An 18,641-nucleotide genomic window follows, 5' to 3' on the forward strand; every position below is an offset into this window, starting at 1 on the left:
ACATAATTTATGTAATTATACAGAATGTTCCGCAGTGTCTCCTTGTATATTAACAGAAAATTCCGTTGTCTGCGTTTGCCTACATTTCACACATTTTAAATATTGATGATTATATTATAACCTCAACCCTGTACTGGAGAAAAAGCTGAAAGATATATGAATGCATCTTCGTTATGTAATGTAAAAGTACGCATGAAGAATTGCGGTTATTTTATTATTAACGCCCATCAGATTTAGTCCTCCCACTCGCTAGGCGGTGTGCTGTATTAGGTATGAAAACTAAACACCACCGATGCCTTACTTGAAACAGGTATATTGTGGAAGGTTGTTTTCAATACAGAATCCCGACCCTAATTTTAATACCACAGAAGAAGAATCCCAACAGTGCTTCAGAAACGTGGAGCATACGAACTTATGCTCACTCTTTATTATTTTTGTCATTTTCGAGGTAGTGCTAAAATAATGCTATAACAGCTTAAATCCGAATATAACAGTGGGTCTAAATGACGTATCAATAGAAAGAAAACGTTTTATAATTAAATGCAAATGAAATATACAATTGTTTATTATTGCAGTCGCTAGTATTATATCTTGAATGCATTTGACCGAGCTAGCTAGCCATATTTCTAAAAGGTTAGACAAGCGGTATTCAAGATTGTTCAAAGAACCGGAATATCATTTTCAATAAACGTTATACAGGTAAGTTATTGAATGTTTTGCTTTTTAAGTGCTTCTAGCAGGTGTAATTATATCATGATAGCCAGTGCCTTTTGATTACGTCTGGGAGTTGCAAACAATTAAGTCCATGCTTTGGTGTTGTGTCGTCACCTACATATTTATTCCAAATAGATTTTTGCAACATTCTTCCGATTTTTTAAGATGTGTCAGGTCTGCCATTTAATATGTATATACCTGCATTTTTCTGTGTTTGTGGACTATGAATGCTGCACGCATTTATGTGGTTTCACAGTACGTTGGATGCCAGATTAGCGCTTCAAACAACAAATCTCAGCAAGTGGCACGCTGTACTGGGTTATTCTCTGCATTGTGGCCGTAGCTTCCCGGATAAGCTCTGGACCCCGCGCCACCCTCTATAGGAAAAGCGGGTGTGGAAAGTGACTGGATGGAAAGAAATATATGCGGACATGAACACAGAAGTTTGTTATAATCAGTGTTTGCCTTTAAACAATGTTATTCATTTATTAGAATTCTAATAGAAGTATAACTATATTTGCTACGGCTGTATTTTTGCTGCAATTAATAATTACATCTATTCAAATTGTCACAATTTTGAATCTTTATTTTGAACCTTTGATTTATTAATGTATTGCAGAACCTTTAAACACTAGTGAGTAGGTTTTGGGATCACAAAATAATTTCCATAATATGTTAAAAGTTTTTAATGTTAAAAGTTTTCTGCTTTAACAGTAAGTGTTTTTTAAAAAAAGATAAAACATGCATAGATAATAAAACTAATATAGATCAATGTTTAAATTTCAAAAATTTATAAACTTAGAGAGGGTTGCGAGCACTGTTCTTTTGGGGTAGTGAGCTGAAAAATTTGTGAAGCCATGGAGTTGACGTGTGCAACAGCTTCATTCAATGTACTGACTCATCCTTGGTAGTTAAAGACCACCTTTTAATTAAATTTAGAACATGAACCCTCGGGTTATATGTAATGGTAATATCACGATGCATCATGCTGCTTTGAATGGTGACACTGGTATCATGATGACTATTGTATCACGGGCTTTTGGCAATACTAATTCTAATATTTACTGTGACCACTAAAGATAATAAATTAGAGAGAGTAATGCATGTCTGCGCCACATTTTTTGCAATGATAATGCAGCAATTTAGTTTGAGGGTCAATCCATTGTAATTAAAAAGAAATCCAAAAAATGTTTTTGCATCACAATTTTGGATTTTGATGAATTTTGGCACGTGAATGACATACTTTCCAGAGCACAAAAATATTATTAAAAAAAATCCCTTTAGGCAGTGTGTGACTCAGTGGGCAAAGCCTTTGTGCTTGTAATTGGAAGGTCATTGGTTCAAGCCCAGCCTCATCATGCCTGTAGGCCCATGAGCAACCTGCGTGAAGTTGGCCCCCCATATGTTTCAGATTTCAATCATATGTGCCGCATTTGTGCTGGATTGTGCCCTTAATGTACATGCACGGGTTTTTGGTGGTTTTTTTTACATAACAGCGTTGCTGCGATTTGTTTGATGACGCGATCGGCATTAGTCACGGGGATCGAGATAACCATGTTAATTAATGTTAAGTGGCGATTTTGGCCCTCTTTCGTGCTCGAGATATTAGGGTTCGGCGACATAAAAGAATCGATATAACCGATGAGAAAATGCTAAGACAAAGAGCGAATTTGGTGGTTCCACTTAAAAAATGTTAACTTAATAGAGTTGGCGAGTTAAGCGAGATAAGTGGGTTTGACTGTATTATATTCAGTCAACAAGGTAGTCCTCTTACAGTGTTTATTTTGGGTCTTTTTATACATGACAACGTTTGGAAAAAATTAAAACTGTGGTAATTTTTTTTTACTTTGATAGCCCTTCTTTGCCTTTGTGGTAGCCCATCTACTTCTGGCTAGCTATCTGAGGTTATAGCTGTCAGGGTCAACCCCTGTTGTCCCTTTCTGTGTCCCTTCCACCGTTAGGCCAGCAGGCATCGTTGGTCATCCCCTCCCTAGTGTTTCATTCAGTCTTTGTTTATCCCCTTTTGTTCCTGACCCCTCGTGCTCCTTTTGGTTTTTGTAGTGTTCTTAGTGTTTTCTGTTTTATTTAATAAATCCTCATTTGTTGTAAGCCGCAAGTGGGTTGTCCACCATTTATGTTCCCCGCCTGCATGATAACTCAACCCTGCTCAAAACCCGCCTGGACCCTTGACAAAAGCTGTGAGCACAGAAAATATGATGGGGAAAAAGTGACAAATATAGGCTCATCAAAGCTGATAAACTGCCAAAAAATGAGCCAACGAGATACAGCAGTGAAACTACAATGTTATATTTTATGTACCGTACTGCACTGTTTTATAGCATATTTGAATCATACAGTTCAGTAATTAAATTTGTACAGTACTGTGTCAGGTTCGCGCTGGTAAAGCGGGTGATCGCAGGGGCAGCCAAGAGGGCAGGAAGCAGGCGGAATACGGGGGAAAACGGGGATTTATTCAAGATACGGGGACCAGGAAACATCTGACGTATACTAACATCAATGACGGACAAAAACTAAGGAAAGACATGGACTGAAATAGACAGGACTGGGCAGAAAATAATCAGACACAGCTGGGCTAGATCGGGGAAGCACACGTGGATAATCAGGGGGCGTGGCACACATGAGGATCGTACGAGCCGGGCATGACAGAACCCTCCCTCAGGGGAGGCGACGGAAGAGACGAGGGAGATGGGACCTGGAAAACAAGAACAAAACCATTAACGGGGCACAGGGAACAGAACGGACAGACAAAACTGGCACAAGGGAAGAAACCAGGACAGGACCTGACATAGGACAGGGAAGGCAGACAGACAGATAAGGAACGGGGACACGGAGGGAACGGAGGGGACACTGGGGGACGAGGAGCCGAGACAGGAGGAACAAAGGGACGAGGAGCAAACAAAGGAGGGACACCGACAGAAGACCAGGGAGAGAAGGAGGGGGAATAAAGGGGAGCCCGAGGGGGCCCCAGTGGGCGACGGGCAGTGGCTGGAGGGGCCGCGGAGGGGCTGAGGAGGCAGGGCGAGGGACAGACAGAGGGGCCGAGGAGGAAGTCGGAGGGGGGACGAGGGAGCTGAAAGGGACACCAGCGAAGGCAAGAAGAGAGGGGGAGCCGCAGCAGGTGGCGACGTCCCCCGACGCACTAGAGTGGGGGGAACCACAGGCAACCGAGGAGCCGCAGCAGGGGAGCCCGCAGGCGACCGACAAGGAGCCGGAGGCGGGAGCGAGGCAGGGCGAGGAGGCCTCGGAGGGGGACCCGTAGGCGACAGCCGACTCTGCAGGCGCCGTCCGAGCCCCAGCACAGACGAGCGAGGGCGAGCCAGGGGGCAGGGCAGGAGGGACCCCAGCCCTGCATCTATGTCCTCTCCCCTTCTTGGACACGGACAATGGGACCCTTGGCTGGGGTCAAGCTCGCCGGGGTGAGGGCGGAGGAGTCACTAGGAGGGTCCCCGAGGGGTCCCATTCCAGCTCCTCTACCTCCAAAGAGGGAGGAGCGATGGTGGGGTCGTTTGGGACCTCCTCGGGGACTGGAGTTGGAGAGACTGGAATGGTGTTGGGGATAGGAGTCACAGGGGTTAAAGTTACTGGTGCAGGCAGAGGGAGCGCCCCGGGCGCGGGCGCGGGAGCTGCAGGTAGAGGCGGCTGCTCGGGCCGCGCAGGAGCTGCAGGAGGCGGCTACTTGGGCCGCGCAGTTGCAGCAGGCAGAGGCGAAGGGAGCGCCACGGGCCGGGCGGTTGCAGCAGGCAGAGGCGAAGGGAACGCCTCAGGCGTAGCTGCTGCAGGCGGCAGGACTGGAAGGTCCCGTGCAGATGAGACGGGCGTGGCCCCTTTAAGGATCTGGGGCACACGCGGGATAACTGCGCTGGCCTCTTTATTGGCCAGCCGCTCTGCCCGGAAGAAATACCACTCGAGGAACGGTGGCAGCCCTGCGGCGGCTGGGCGCTTTCCCCGGAATGGGGAAACTGCCCGCGTAGGCAGCCTTGCGGCGCTAGTGATCTCCGGGTCGACCGGGGAATCCTCCAGCTCACCAGCAGGAAGCAAAGCAGGGACGAGCGTGCACGCGCCAGGGCGATCGTTGGGGCGATTGCCTGCTTTCTCCGCTTCCTCCGCCTTCAGGTCACGGTCGGGGAGGTAGGCTGCGCTCTGTTCGCCAAGGCGGATAGCGGGAGGACAGTGCCCGCGTTTCGCGGCGCGACCCTCCACGAGGTGCACGTGCGTCCTCCTTGAGGGATAGCCTGTCCAGGATTTCCCAGCTCTGGCTCACCAGCTCCCACGCCCAGGGATCTTCCCGGACGCCGGGCTGGGTGAACCAAAATAACACCTGGTCGACGAGACCGAGGTACTCGTCCTCAGTCATGGAAGGTGTTCCTTGCTTTGGGTCCATCATTCTGTCAGGCTCGCACTGGTAAAGCGGGTGATCGCAGGGGCAGCCAAGCGGGCAGGAAGCAGGCGGAATACGGGGGAAAACAGTGATTTATTCAAGATACGGGGACGAGGAAACATATGACGTAGTCTAACATCAATGACGGACAAAAACTAAGGCAAGACATGGACTGAAATAGACAGGACTGGGCGAAAATAATCAGACACAGCTGGGCTAGATCGGGGAAGCACACGTGGATAATCAGGGGGCGTGGCACACACGAGGATCGTACGAGCCGGGCATGACATACTGTCATTTGAAAAGCATTTGAAACGGCTGTAGTGTATTTTGAAAGTCAGTAAAATTTTGTAAACAGCGATGCTGTCCATTTTATTACCATATATTCATGTTATTACCATCTAATCAACGTTTGTATAATTATCTGTCTGAGACATACATAAATTTGTTATAATGATCATCCACTTATAGTGATCAATTTCACCCAGACAGATGTGATCGTTAAAAGCGGTCTCCCCTGTATTATTCTTATAATAAGGAAGAAATGCATTGCATCCAAAACATAACTCAGTTCAGCAACACTGCTTCTTTTTATTTAAATTTTATCACTTCTAGCAGCATTGTTTAGTCAGGTATGTGTTTTCAACACTGTTACCCGGGTCTTGCATTTTTCTTCTTAAAGTTTGAAGCAACTCCGCATTGCCAACATGCCGACAGGTTTCACGTACAACAGGAGCTCTAATCATGTCACGCACACTGCTCCTACGTGAGAACATGATGCATCTACTTCCGGCATGCGGCAAGTTCTGTCAAGTGTTTTCGTGATTTTTAATGTATTGGATTACATTTTTTAGTCCACTCCAATGTCCAATCCAGTAATTTAGGGCTGGATCGGACCTATACCAATACTGAATATCGGATTGGCACATCCCTCAACAGAATCCTTGGGTTTAGATCTTTCCTTCTTTTTCCAGTAGACAATAAACAGCAGTAATGTGGCCTTCAAACCTAACCAGTAATCTCCCTGGACTTTATCTTGCAAGACAAAGGAGAAATTCTCTGAATAGTCCCCCACACACTTTACCAATTTTAGGCTACACTTTAGATGCACTTTAGGTACACTTCAGGCTATTTTTATGAAATAAAGAGTACTCTCTTCCCTATTAAGTGAAAAAATTTTAACCCTCCTGTTTCTGAGGTTCAAAAATAATATTTTTAGAACCTCTTACAGTTTTAGGGTGCTTATTTCTTGAATGGGACTGAAAAAAAGCTCAGTGATTTATATACAGTACTTTCTTACAGTCTTAGGCAGTGTAAGAAAATTAGGTTCAAATGATATTCTTGTTGGTGTAAAACTATTATGTCTGTCAAAGTGTGTCAGCTTAGCCACTTCAAAACCTCACCTAAAGTCACCCCACTATTCGTAACACCATCCAATACACACATGTTTTTTGACTATACCGGTGTACCCCACCTTGTATAGCTAATCAATACCTCACTGACTTTCCTATACTAATTTAATTAATTAACTGAGGTGGATTTGAAATGCCACAAATACATGCAATGGCTGGGGTGCGCCTGAGGAGAGGCTTGGGATCTGAAGCGGTATGCGACTGTCACTACCTGATCCGTACCACCTACCCGATTTTTATCATGCATGTACCTCATTGCATTTCCTGGCACTGTTTGATTTGTTTATCCCTCCATTTTCTACATGGTCTACATCTATAGCAAACTACACTTCACTTTATTGAGAATTGGTGTTAATGATTCGGCTGGAAAAAACAAGGAAAAAAGTGTTTTCTTTGCTTGTCATTTTAAGTGTTCACTCCAGTTGTGTTTTTTCAGTTTTTGGAAACACAATATTACTAAATATCCCATATCTGTATTGTGATGCCCAAAAGTTAGTAGTTTGTATGAATTCAGTAAATCCTTATGTTTATTAAATTTGGTTAGCAGAGCACGTCACATGCTAATGTTTTGGTGGTGAAGAAAGGTGCAGTTCAGCAGCCACATCATCTTTTGAAGGGGGAGATATTGTAGGTAAACAACATAAAAAGATGTTGGTGGTATGGCGGTACTTTTTTCAGTTTAAAGTCCAACACATTTATTAAACATAAGGATACACTGAATTTTTAAATTACTAACTTTTGGTTGTCTGCACAAATGTTTACAACTGTCATTTAAAGCTCTGGAGATTATTGCGCATGCGCCATATAATCACAATGTGATATTGTCCAGCTCTACTCTGATTTATAATTTTTTTGTACCTGCTGTGTCAAAAACATGCATATATCAAAGAGAGGGTTAAAACAATTAAAATCTGAGCTCTGGAAGGTATGTGTGATAAATGTGTCAAATTCCTTCAAAATCAAAAATGGTGATGCAAAGGGCATTTGTTGAATTAAAATGGAATGGCCCTCAAAACATAAATTTTGTAGTTGCATGTATGCATTCATTCATAGTCGCAATATAATTTTCTTGACATGCGCATTTCAACAGAATTAAATGTGGTCAATTTATATTTTACCACGCCTGGCATTTAATGTGCATAGTATTGTCATGTTATAAAGGTAGTGGGGAGAACTAAACTAATAGCTCAGAGTCGTTAAAATCTTATCTAGCTCTGATTTAAAAGAACCCAAGGATTCAGCTTGCACTACATTATCAGGAAGGCTATTCCATACTCTCACTACACGCTGTGTAAAGAAGTGCTTCCTTAAATCCAGCTTGAAATGTTCTCCCGCTAATTTCCACCTATGGCCACGAGTTCGTGTATTTAAACTAATGCTGAAGTAACTATTTGGTTGAACAGCATCCAAACCTGTTAGAATCTTATATACCTGGATCATGTCCCCCCTCAGTCTCCTTTGCTTGAGACTGAACAGATTTAGCTCAAGTAACCGTTCCTCGTATGACATTCCTCTAAGACCAGGAATCATTTTTGTGGCCCTACGCTGCACCTTTTCTAAGGCCACAATGTCCTTTTTAAGATATGGTGACCAAACCTGCACACAATACTCTAGGTGAGGTCTCACCAAGGAATTGTATAATCTTAGCATTACCTCCCTTGAGTTACACTTCACACACCTGGAGATATACCCCAACATCCTATTGGCCTTTTTTATTGCTTCCCCACACTGGCGAGAATGGGACATGAAAGCATCAACATACACACCAAGGTCTTTCTCATGATCAGCTACCTTTATTTCAGTAAATAGATAATGCTACACAATGAGTAAGATTTCCAGTACAATAACATGTAGCTAGGTGAAAAAATTGTGTATGAATTATTCAGAGGCTGTTTGTCCAGGTCACCTGTGATGGACTGGCACTCTGTCCAGTATGTTTTATATTCTTTTTGCCCTGTGCATCCTAGGATACACTACATATTCACTTTGATCCTATGCAAGATAAGTGGTTATTGAAGATGGATGGAGAATAACCTTATAGCATTAGATGATTTATATAACAAGCTTGACATGCTGCTCTGTTAAGTTAAAGGTGTTGGTGAACAATATTTAAAAAATTTTGTGTTGAGATCTATGTAACTAGTTTTTAATACTTCCTGGTTAAAATTAACATGTTAATGTTTTTCTCTCTTGTTCTTTAATTGTGGAGTTTATAGGGAGAGATTGAATCCCACCACACATCAAGTTCCGCCAGGTCTGTACTTCTGATCGCTTCAGATGCTGGGAATTCATGAAACTGGAGATAATGGCTCTCTGCCATCAAGGACATATCGCTGTATGGCATGTTCAGCCACCTTTTCGGGACTGTCCTCTTTACTCGTGCACCAGGCATCTCATGCAAATAACACCAACTCACCTGATGGGAATCAACCACCACTCGCTCTCCAAGTTTCCTGCAACAATTGTAGAAGCACGTTTTCCAGCAAGGATCTTTTGGACAAGCATCATTGCAGTGCCCCGCCCATCTCTGCCTCTTCCGCTATTTACGTCTGTGAGTGTGGGGATAAGTTCCAAGATTTGAATGCCATGCTTGAACATAAGCAGTTACACAAGACACAGATGGATGTACAGGAGCCCCTGGCAATAAAGGAGGAGAAAGCAGTAGGAGAGAGCATAAACAGCCCCAGCCATTCAGACCCTATGCATGCATCTTGTAGTGAGAGCTTTAATCTTACTTCTCATTCCATTCTATCCTCACATGTCCATCCACCTAGCCCCCAAATCTCTCAGTCAGCTACTGAAGACTCTGTCTCTGAAGTGAGCAATAAGGAGATTTTCAGTCATGCTCCCTCACCTGTTGCACAGTTAAACAACATACCTTCTTTAAAGCAAGTTGCACCCATTCCTGTTTCCAACTCACCTGAATTAATTTTGGCACCAACCATTACAGCTCTAAAAGATGACTTAGAACACAGAAGTGTTGCGGATGTGAATTCTGTCTCAGACTCAGTCAGTCCTGTTCATAGCGATGCGGTTCTGCAAAATGATCAACAGGATGTAAAGCCACTAAAGAAAACTTTAAAGACAATGCTGGTGTCTGCTTTCATGGAAAGATTGCCACCAGCCCAGGTAGCCTTTGGGGCTAACAAGGAAGAAATATCAAAACCAGTGGGATCGCCATCAGTTATAGCTTCTGAATCTGTAGAGGGATCATCAATTAGTCAGTTACTATGTAAATCTGGGACTAAAACGAAGCAGCAATTGGCTGGTGCTCTTAAGAATCTTGGTAATACTGTTAGTTTGACTAAGGTTTTTCTACCTGTGGTGGCACTTGAGACGCGTCGAAAGTTAGTTGGGGTCAGTGAAAATGGCCAAGAAGGTAGACATCAGTGTGGACTCTGCCGGAGGATTTTCCATGACATAGATAGTCTCATATTTCATCATACTATGCACAAGAAAGAAAAAATTAGGGGCTGTCATCATTGCAAACGTCTTCTCATTAGCAAAACCTGTATTCAGTTCCACCATCTGTGTTGGCCAGAGCCTGCAGGGATTCTGCAGGATCCATTCTCAGTAGGTGATGTAATGCCCCTCTCTTTAGGAAATTTGGCAGTTCATGGCCAAAAAGGCACCATGGAGAGCAGTTCTGAGAGACAGCTGCAGAAAAGACTTTTCACTTGTCACATGTGCAAACATAGTTACACGCGCCTGTGTAATCTAAAAAAGCACAAGTGTCATTTGTTTTCCCATCGGCATGTGGATGGTCTCCCAAAGGACAAAGTCCATATGGTGAAAGGAAATGTAAGAATAGATAATGAGAGTGTGGGGGGAATGGGAGGGTCATCCCTGCAAAAGAATGTTTCTGTAGACACTAAAGCCACTAGTCTTATCAAAAGGGAGATGACTGAGTCTAACTCTCCAAGAGGCCCAGAGGTTTCTCTCGGCATGCTAGCAAAGAACCCAGGAATAAACTTGGATGTCTGGCCAGGCTCCCCAAAAAGTTTCATGCCGTTCCCTTCAAAATCAGTTAGACGAAACTCAACAGAACTGCAGGAAACAAAGTTGGAAGGCTGGACTGCTTCCACACAGGAGTATTCAGCTTCAAAGCATATGGTACAGGTTAAAACAGAAGGCGAGGTGAAAAATGTAGAGGCAGAGGAAGAGAAAAGACGCTGGACTATACCAATTGATGAAACTGACAGTGATCTTCTAGTTGAGGCAGAGCACAGTAATAATAATAAGGAGTTTGTTTTCAGGAAGCCTGGTGTAGGAGATGGTTTTCCATTCACATCCAGTCAGCTAAATCATCCAATCCATACATCTGAAATGGACCAAAGTCATTTGCCCTGCAGCGGAGTGCCGCAACACATTCAGGACACACTGTCAATAAACGCAAAGTCACATCTGGAAATCAAGAAAAGGTTTGAATGTCTCAATTGTCGGAAGAGCTTCAGTCGCAGATATGTTCTCAATCTGCACAAGAAGAAATGTATTCCAATAAGCAGAAACACAGAAGACATTGGCAGTCACAGTGATCAAAATACTGGAAAATCCGAGAGAATAATTTTGCCACGAGATCATCAAGGATCATTCCAGGAACCAACAAACCAGGAAAGGATGCTGATCCTCACACCATCTTTTGGGGTTCAGGGTGATAATCTTTCTTCGGGGAACTCTTGGGGAATTACGTCATTACCACCTGTTTTGCCAAGAAAAGTGACTTGTGAATGTGGATCAGTTTTCACCAGCTCTCGTCAACTGTTTGAGCACCTTCAGATGCATGCCCAAGAGTCTTACATTTGTCCTACATGTGGGAAGAACCTCCACTCTTGGATGAGTTATGAGGCCCACCTCCACACACACAAACGCTCAGTTTGTCCAAAGTGTCAGCAGTCTTTCAGCCAGCACAGCTCGTTGGTCCGGCACCTGAATAAGAATCGATGCAAAGCTGATGGTATCATGGGGAATAAATTTCTGTGCCCCAGTTGTGGTGTGGAATTTCTCACTTGTTCCAGGCTTAAGCTCCACATGCACTACTGTGCATCCACGCCTTCCAGCAAACCAGTCGTCTGTCCAGTATGCACACACAGCTTCAGTAGTAACAAGGAGCTCCAGAAACATTTAATCACCCACAGTCACACCCAGGCTTTTCGGTGCCACATCTGCCAGCGCAGCTACCCTAGTCTGAAGTCTCTTAAGAATCACAAAAGAAAGGTTCACCGATTGATGTTTGCTGAAAATTCCAGAGGGGTTGATAAAATAGGTTTGTGAGTGGTTTATTTTCAAACCAGCAAACAAGAAAAAAATTTAGTTTATTCAAATTAGGAAGAATTACTGTATGGTGCTGAAAAGACTTTATAATTGTATATAATGATCTGGAATATAATATTTATGTGAACATTGACATTTGACTATTGTAATTTGTACTGTTTTTTGTTTGGTCTCTCTGAGGTCTTGAAAAGCACTATATAAAAAAAAAAACCTCAATAATAATAAGAATAAGAAGAAGAACTGTGCTTGTGGTTGTTCTTTCATGTGACTCCACTGAGTAGGACTAGGGCTAAGTGACATTGTTAAATTTCCTACAATAAATTATGCTAACTGGCTTAAGGATTCACCCAGCAGGGATAATAACATAAGAAATTTACAAATGAGAGTTGTTAAAATCTTATCTAGCCCTGATTTAAAGGAACCCAGGTTTTTAGCTTGTACTAACAGAGAGTATTCCATACTCTAACTAGATGCTATGTAAAGAAGCGCTTTCTCAAATGAAATTTTAAAATGTTCTCCCACTAATTTCCACCTATGGACTTTGGCTGAACAGCATCCAGACCTGTTAGAACCATATATACCTGGATCATGTCCCCCTTTAGTCTCATTTGCTCGAGACTGAACAGATTCAGCTCAGCTAACCTCTCCTCATAAGACATTCCTCTAAGACCTGGAATCATTCTTGTAGCCCTACGTTGAACCCTTTCCAAGACAGCAATGTCCTTTTGAAGATGACCAAACCTGTACACAATATTCTAGGTGGGGTCTTACCAAGGAAATTGTATAATCTTAGCATCACCTCCCTTGATTTAAACTCCACACACCCAGAGATATAACCCAACATCCTATTAAATGTGTATGCAGTTTATTTTACAATATTCAGAAAATCATCTCATGCCCCACAGTTTGAAAACCATTGATTAATCCAGTATTCTTGCGAAGTTTGAAAATGGTCCATGGTATAATTCTACTGTGTTTACAAGTCTTCTGCAACCACTTATTCTGTCCTTTGCTACCACCTAGTTCCTGCTGCTTCAACTTTGGGGTTACTAGACCCCAAATTCAATCAGGTGCAAATTTTCATCCACATAATGTTTTTCGTGAAATAGTAATATGATACATTAAAGATCAAATAGAGTAAATGGGATAATAAAATCAAATAAATATATCCTGTTCACAAGGTCAAAGTGTCTTCTGTAGCCACCCTTCCCTTTGCTTTGCTTTATTGCATTAGTATTTCAATTTTGGTGTGATTTGTCTTGTAATTTGAGCAGGTTTGGATCTGGTTCACCTATACAATATGTCTGCGAAGTTTAAAAATACAATCCATCAGATACTTTTTGAGTTATCATGCTAATGGAATCAAATCTCTAAAACTCATTTTCTTTGCTAACACTATGTGACCTTGCTTTTTTTGTTACAATCCGTGTCAAAATTTGATCAGTTCAAGTTCATGGCCCAGAAAATGTGTCTGCCAAGTTTGAATAGGACCTTTCGAGTTATTGCACGTATGAGAAAGTGTTGGCAGTGGCGGACCAGTACAACAACCAGATGAATTCCCCCTCCGTGTAATACAAGTAGTTCAGTTAAGTTAGTTAAGCAAGCTAATTTCCTTTTTTTATATATTACTGACAAAATTTCAGCATATTTCAAGGGACCTTATTTATTCCATTGCTTGCCTCATGTTTGCATGCTATTACTCCTTATGCTGCCTTAGAAAGGGTTCAAACATAGGGCTACAAAAATGGTTTCTGGTCTTAGAGGAATGAATTATGAGCACGGGTTAGCTGAGCTGAATCTGTTTAGCCTCGAGCAAAGGAGACTAAGGGGGGACATGATCCAGGCATATAAGATTCTACCAGGTCTGGATGCTGTTCAACCAAATAGATACTTCAGTATTAGTAAAAGTACAAGAACTCGTGGCCATAGGTGGAAATGGGTGGCAGAACATTTTAAACTGGATTTGAGAAAGCACTTCCTTACACAGCGTGTAGTTAGAGTATGGAATACTCTTCCTGTAAGTGTAGTGCAAGCTAAAACCTTGGATTCCTTTAAATCAGAGCTAGATAAGATTTTAACAGCTGTAAGCTATTAGTTGAATTCTCAAACGAGCTTGATGGGCCAAATGGCCTCCTCTCATTTGTAAATTTCTTATGTTCTTATTCCAACCCTATTTATGTGCAGGGTAGATAAATTGTTAAATATGGATTTTCCTTATTGGTGATTAATGCATTCTGAATAACTTCCAGCTTCCTACTTTAAAAAGTACTATAAAACAGCTGAATGGAATTGATTTGTAATGTAAATCTATGTAAGTGAATGCTAATTCTGCTAGTGGTTGATGCTAACATATCAGGGCAATTCTCACAGATGTGCTAGCAGAATTTAGCACATAATAAATGATAATGTACACTATGTGGACAGTAAATAAGCATCTCTTTGGGTTTACATCACTGTCACTCTGCAAACCCAGCAATGTTTACGAAGTCGACCCTTCTGCAGTGGAGAACCGAAGCAAACTGGAACTAGTCTTGGTTTGTATTTTGCGTTGGATATGGCTTGGTTCTTAGTGACAATGGAAAATCACCATGTGTTTCATATGATGGACTGGCAGTTTCCTATACTAGGGATTACTGCAATCCAAATAGGATAAGCAGTTATTGAAATGTTCATGTGTTTCTTTACCATTCTTACATTTACTATATGGTTTTTAATTAGAGATGAAAGTTGATCATCACGTGAAAATGTGTGTGTGTGTTTTATATATATACAGTATATAATACACCCAGATTTCAGCTGTTCATCTAGACTTGTATAGTGTGATAGCGTTTGCTATCTCTGGTTTTGACAAAACTTCTCTGTTATGGAAGGACATTGCTGGGCATTTTACCAATATTTAATGTTAGAGATTAAAAAAGGAAAATGGCAGTCAAAGGACTTTATTGAATAAAACCATATCATACTTTATAAATACAGTGGTAACTGCTTATAATGATCATGGTTGTAGGATCACACACACACACACACACACAAGGTGATTCAGATTACAAGACACAGGAAGGCCAGCCTTCCAACTTTTATGGCTTAGAGATTTTGAACCCTAGGAATAACAACCTGGGCCTTGATTTAAGGTCTGGACTAGAGCCCCTAGACTAAGGGAAGATGTGCACTTAGGGACTGATAAGGGTGAAACAAAGAGTGCACCCCCCCCCCCTTTCTCACATTCAGTACCTTGAAGGAGATTAGGACTTGTTTCAAGATTTCCCTGTTGTGTGTTTCTTGTCTAAGTGTTTAGTATTTATCAGCATTGATAGCTATATATGTCTGTATGTTCCTTTAAATTATTTTGTTAATTTTGTCACCCTTATAAAAGTGCCTTACATATTATCTGTCTTCTCAACATTATGAATTAAATATATAAATATATTTAGTCATATAATAATAATTAATATTTTATTGATCCCTGTGGAGAAACTGTCTTTATCCCTCCCTCAACCTGCTATTTTTTGTAGAGTAAGCTGCCTGTGCTGGGCAGCGAGCCATAGCAGCGCCCAGGGAGCTGGAGGTTAGGGGTCTTGCTCAAGGAGTTGCAGATGTGCTGAGGCTGGGTTTGTACCAAGAACCTTAAGATTACAGGCACACAGGCTTAGCCCACTGAGCCACATGCTGCCGCTTAATACACATATCCACTTACTCTTGTGTCTATCATGGAGGAATTAGGAAACATTTAAGGAAATGGATCAACCATGTATCATAGTTATCACTTTGCCACTTGTAATGCGTGTTACATGAACAAACTCTGTTTGTTTAACCTAATTCACAGACCCCCACCTTCTCCCTACATTCTAGAGGAATCTTAAATAAGCCATTTTGGTACATTCCTTTTTGTTCTTACATTCGTCCAACCCTTACATTGAATGAATAAATTAATATGCGTGTTAAACACGAATATCAAATTATTGTAATAATCCCAAGTTAAGAACAAATTGTAATCTACAAATGTTAAATTGAAACTTACTCTCTGAAACTATAATGACCTCTTAAACTGACCCAGAATTAAGATGTGCTGTTATGTAATTTGGAATAGAACTTATGTGAACCTTATCTAATGTGTCAATATCTAGTGATGTATAACATAATCCGTGCATACTATATACCAATGAATAATCTCATGTACAATGTAAGAATTAATTTATGCAGATCATACGATGTGTAAACCTCCGGATTGCGATGTCATGTTTGGTATTAAATTGACTGAAATATTGTCATAAACCCGAATTTGATCATGGATATTCATGTATCACTTTAATCGAAATTAGCTCTAAAGTTGCTTCACTGTATGGCAATAAATCCATGGGAGCACTATACACACCCCCAGCCACAAATTATTGGCCTGAGAGATCAATGGTTTCCTGTGCAGAACAGTATTTCCTTTAAGGATACCCATTTCAATTAAGTTACTGCTTCCGATATTCCATCTTACTCATTGATTGTATTGTTTTGTTCTGTTCTGTTAATTTGTCTTTGTTTCATGTTAAGAGTAATGTCTGTCATGTGTTAGTTGTAGTGTTAGGAATAAATACATGCCTTTTATGCACTGTGAATCTCCAGCTGAATAACTGCCTCGTCATTAAGTAATTTCACTGCTACCAAATCGCTACTAAGCTTGTGAAGTCTCAAGCTTGTCCATGAGCAGAGTTTTTCTATATAGCTGCTGCAGACCTGGTGAGACTTATGAACATTCCAGTAACTGAACAATTAGGACTTCTATAATATTGTTTATTGGAGAAACAAACCATTGTTTGATTTATTGATTGACTGGTAAATTAATTTATAATTTCCCTACATATTGGTGGAGACAAATTATTTGAGCTAATTTTTCCTACACGGTTATAGTGATCACCTGCTTTTATGGATCAAAAAGCTTGGGACAGAATCATTCCTGTATAAAAATACAGTTAAAATAATTTGCTTATGGTAATCGAGCAGCCTGCATACAGTGTTCATTTCGGGGTTTTTTTTTTATACATGACAACATATGAAAAAAAAATTAAAATTGGTAAAGTTGTTTTCTCTCAATGACAAATATAGACTCATCAAAGCTCATGATAAACTAACAAGCAGCAAAAGTACAGTAAGCTATTTTATGTACTGTATTATAGCATATTTGAATTATATTGTTCATAGGGAGCCACATTGTTACCCACGATAAATTTCGTCACAATGCATTTTGTCATACCCGGCTCGTCCGCTCCTCGTGTGTGCCACGCCCCCTGATTATCCACGTGTGCTTCCCCGATCTAGCCCAGCTGTATCTGATTATTTTCACCCAGTCCTGTATATTTCAGTCCATGTCTTGCCTTAGTTCTTTGTCCATCATTGATGTTAGTCGATGTTCGAGCTTTTGTTCCGTTCCATTCTGTCCTGCCCTTACCTTGAATAAATCCCCAGTTTTCCCCTTGCTTTGCCTCCTTGCCTGCTTCCTGCTCGCTCACCAGCCTGTGCGATCACCCGCTTCACCCAGCGATCGCGACCGATCGTGACACATTTTGCCAACCAGTTACCGGACTGTTATATCAATAATATACAGATGGCATATTAATAAAATTTAACAACTAAGGAGGCTAACAACCAAAAATCAATATAAAACTTATTATACAGTACTGTATTTATTTTATATATTCATTTTGCATCCTACAGCTTTGGAGAAACTGACCTGGGGAATCTGCAAAAAGATCCACAGAATACACTTAGGGACCTATTAGGGATGAGCCAATCCACATATTTTTCAATTATCAGATTTCAATACACAACTGCCAATACTAGTTCTGAGTTAACAGGTCTTTTTCCTTTAATATTTTAATATAATAAATGTATATATAATGTATAAATATGTATACTTTATATATTAATATTTTTTATATTTAGTCTACTTAGGCTAACCTTGACCTAGTCTTCAGCAGCGTGTATAGCAAGGTTGTCTAACAATTTGTCATGATGCCCTGCATCCCTTCCCTTTCGTTCTCCCCGTCATGTGGTTCTAACGAGCCACACCAGTTGCCTTTTAATTTTACCTCTTATTACAGCCCTCGTGTGGATCACCCCAGATGCCTCTCATGTGCTCCCTCATCAGTGATGTTTAAAGTGCCGCCCTGTCTTGAGCTCCCCAGTGTGCCCTGTGTCCAATGTTCTTGCCTGAACCTCCCTACCCCATTTTCACTGCTCGTGGTCTGATTCCTTTAATAAAGCACATTTTGGTTTTCCCCCGCCACCTGCCTTTACTTACCCGTCCTTGCCGTCAACATTAATAAAATGCAAAGTAGGCTCTTAATAAACTTCATTAATTAGTTAATAATTGTCACGATGGACGGAACAGAGAGACCGGGATCCAGACTCGCAAACCGTTAAGCGCTTTATTTGGATAAACCAAACAGCAGCACGGAAAGGGACAGGCAAGAGGCAGGGTCGAAAGACAAGCAGGGAGGTTGTAAGCCGGGGGGTCAGTCCTACAGATAAGTACGGGACGAGATCACATGGGGAAGCGGGAACAGGACGAGCCGGGGCAGGCAGGGTTGACGGATCAGGAGCGGGGACGGGTCTGGAACAGGAGAGAGAGAGAGGTAAGGAGAGGACATGGGGAAAACAGGCAGGGTTAGGTCTCAGGGATAGACAATAGACAAAAGAGTGCTCGGTATGGCTTCTAAACATCAGCGCAATACTTCGCAACGAGCAAGTGACTTCTAGTCGGTTTTAACTCTAGACTCATTACGCGCAACAAGCCGCAGCCGGTGGTGTCCGCCTGCATGGGCGTGACAGTCCCCCCCCCCCGACGGCCGCCTCCTGGA

The 18,641-nt window shown here is 41.8% G+C and overlaps 1 protein-coding gene across 2 annotated transcripts; it reads left to right on the forward strand.

Annotated features, from left to right (window-relative positions):
- The first annotated feature begins 306 nt into the window (after window positions 1–306).
- LOC125748292 (uncharacterized) lies at window positions 307–17,257 on the forward strand. Of its 2 annotated transcripts, none has more exons than XM_049024256.1 (2): window positions 307–699; window positions 8,735–17,257. In XM_049024256.1, exon 2 carries the CDS (start codon window positions 8,803–8,805, stop codon window positions 11,794–11,796), a length of 2,994 nt encoding a protein of 997 aa, XP_048880213.1. In that variant the 5' UTR covers window positions 307–699; window positions 8,735–8,802; the 3' UTR covers window positions 11,797–17,257. The 2 variants fall into 2 exon arrangements, with proteins under 2 accessions (XP_048880213.1, XP_048880212.1); XM_049024255.1 differs by having other exon boundaries at window positions 8,742–17,257.
- Window positions 17,258–18,641: the final 1,384 nt, after the last annotated feature.

This window comes from Brienomyrus brachyistius, chromosome 9 (genome assembly GCF_023856365.1).
Source record: "Brienomyrus brachyistius isolate T26 chromosome 9, BBRACH_0.4, whole genome shotgun sequence".
In the NCBI taxonomy this organism is placed as follows: Eukaryota; Metazoa; Chordata; class Actinopteri; order Osteoglossiformes; family Mormyridae; genus Brienomyrus; species Brienomyrus brachyistius.

What these genes read in the sequence shown, in the direction of transcription:
- LOC125748292 (XM_049024256.1), top strand. Translation starts at nt 8,803, where the DNA reads ATGCTGGGAATTCATGAAACTGGAGATAATGGCTCTCTGCCATCAAGG.